The following is a 2500-nucleotide window of genomic DNA, read 5'->3' as shown; positions in this document are numbered from 1 at the left end:
TACACAACAAGTCAAATATTAGCTTCATTTTCAATACAGATGGAGCACCTCTGTATTCATCATCAAGTGTTTCTTTGTGGCCAGTTTTCCTTGCAATCAATGAGCTTCCATCACCAGAAAGGTAAGTGCATTTAAAAGGTGGCAAGAAAAAATTACAAACAAAGAATAAGCTTTGTATATGTTTTTATGCACCTATGTATGGTCAGGGTTCGTCCACTTTTTCAAACCAAAAATACAAGGACTTTTCAAGGACTTTCAAGGCCAAATTTTGAAATTTCAAGGACCTCTTTTTTATCTACGTCAAAGATTTTACCCATGGAAATAGTCTAACAGTACAATTCTTGCTAATTTTCCGTAACAAAGATGTGTGAAAATAATGTAAAGGCACTGGTAACCATTCTCGACCCCGCAGCTCGTCACATCTGTATGACACGACTTGAGTAGCTGATTATTTTTACTGAATTTATGCGGGTCAGAAAAAATTCAAGGACTTTCAAGGACCAGGCATGAAGAGCAGAGATTTTCAAGGACTTTCAAGGCCTTGAAAATGTACTCTCAAAATTCAAGGGTTTTCAAGACGTGTACGAACCCTGTATGGTATACTGCTACATTGATGACAGCAATCACCAATGAAGCAGCATACACAAAACACATCCCAAAGTTAGGCATTAAGCAATTTTGTCATACTTGTCCAGGTACTTCATTTAGTGTAAACCATAGCTTTCCTGTTTTCAGATTTTCAAAACAGAACATGTTGATGTGGGGAATCTGGCAGGGTAAAGGCAAGCCTCCATTCAATGTGTACTTTGAACCTTTTGCAAGTGAAATGACCCATTTGTATCAGCAAGGTACAGTAAATAAAGTGTATTTGCTAGTAATAATTCAAGGTACAAATGTCTGTATGATAGTGGTGATTGGAATGAACTGCATAAATAACTGTGAATGTGTATCCAAATTTAAGTTATTTGGACTTTTTGTCATGCAGCTGATTCTTCATGCAAATCCCAATTTGAAATTAAGTAATCTTTTTGCAGCTAGCCTTTTGTCTTTTTGCAAATAATCAAGATTTGGAAATACTCTATTACCTAATTACACAATACCGTTTGCATCCTTTGATGTGAAGTATTCTCTTTTTTTTTATTATGTTGAACAGGTCTTCAGATTAAGCTAAGCAATGAAGAATTTCCTATCACTGTGAAAGCTGCAGTTATTCTGGGGTCCACGGACTTGCAGGGCAAGGCATACCTCACTTGTATGGCGCAACATAATGGCGAGTGTGGTTGTCTTAGCTGTGAAGAGCCTGGTGTTGTGGTCAAACAAGGAAAAGGACACGCCCGCTGCTACCCCTACAGGAACCCTACCAAAGCAGCTCCAAAGCGCACAAATGAAAGTTTTTTAACAAATGGTATTGCAGCACATAAAGAAAATAAAAAGGTTAGACTATTTTTAAGGGTAATGTTCAACTATTTAATGGTGTTACATGATAAATCAAATAGACACCACTGAAAGGATTCTTATGCTTCCTGATGCTGTTCACCCTAGTCTAGTGTAATCATAACGACAAAACTTTAACACTTTGCATTTTTGATCGAATAGTCAGGGTTCGTACGCGTCTTGAAAACCCTTGAATTTTTTCTGACCAGCATAACTTCAGTAAAAATAATCAGCCACTCAAGTTAGCATGTCATAAAAATGCGACGAGCTGTGAGGTTGAGAATGGTTACCAGTGCCTTTGCATTATTTTCACGCATCTACGATACGGAAAATGAGCAAGAATTCTACTGTCAGACTATTTCCATGGGTAAATTATTCGACGTAAATAAAAAAGAGGTCCTTGAAATTTCAAAATTTGGTCCTTGAAAAGTCCTTGAATTTTTGGTCTGAAAACGTGTACGAACCCGGAATTATAGTGTATCCATTATTCCTGATCAAATTGGGTCACTTGTAGACAGACTACTCCCGATTTACTATTTTTGTGCACTGATGATAATTAGTATTATTTTGCCTATTAGATTGTAGGTGTTTTTGGTGTCACAAGTCTTGCATTAATGCCCTGGTTTGATGTTGTGTTGGGCATGGTTCCTGACTACATGCATGGCTGTTTATTGGGTGTCACAAAAACTCTTCTTTACAAGTGGTTCTCAGCAACTAATCACAAGCACCCATACTTCATTGGAGGACAGGTATTCACTTATTTTAGGCTTTAATCACAAATTGAAGTGCATTGCTTCTCTTAGAAGTGTGGCTGCATCGCTACCAGAAAAGTTTGAACATTGGCTTGTGTTTAAAATGTAGGTTGTCAACTGACTTTTTCCTTGGTATTTGTATCATTTATGTTTATGAGAGCTACTTAAGCAGTGAACTGAAAGCCCAAAATATAAATGTTTGACTAGGATATCAAATTTATGAATTTCATAGATTCTATCTACATCTGTTTGCATTATTGTTTGTCAGAAAGTTGACAATGATTTTAATTATAATAAATTGCAGATAAAGCATG

At 36.6% G+C, this 2500-nt stretch overlaps 1 protein-coding gene across 1 annotated transcript in view; it reads left to right on the top strand.

Moving 5' to 3' along the window:
• The window catches only part of LOC137987473 (uncharacterized), a 7184-nt gene that overhangs the window by 2023 nt on the left and 2661 nt on the right, over positions 1 to 2500 (top strand). Inside the window, exons 4-8 of the mRNA XM_068833722.1 lie at positions 1 to 121; positions 736 to 848; positions 1154 to 1434; positions 2013 to 2183; positions 2491 to 2500. The exon at positions 1 to 121 is cut by the window's left edge and continues 114 nt beyond it; the exon at positions 2491 to 2500 is cut by the window's right edge and continues 87 nt beyond it. Of these exons, the coding sequence (XP_068689823.1) occupies positions 1 to 121; positions 736 to 848; positions 1154 to 1434; positions 2013 to 2183; positions 2491 to 2500 (696 nt within the window). The remainder of the gene's footprint in view (positions 122 to 735; positions 849 to 1153; positions 1435 to 2012; positions 2184 to 2490) is intronic.

The sequence above is a fragment of the Montipora foliosa genome, chromosome 2 (assembly GCF_036669935.1).
Source record: "Montipora foliosa isolate CH-2021 chromosome 2, ASM3666993v2, whole genome shotgun sequence".
Classification (NCBI taxonomy): domain Eukaryota; kingdom Metazoa; phylum Cnidaria; class Anthozoa; order Scleractinia; family Acroporidae; genus Montipora; species Montipora foliosa.
Note: the sequence above shows the minus strand (reverse complement) of the source record. Positions and strands in the feature narration are given on the sequence as shown.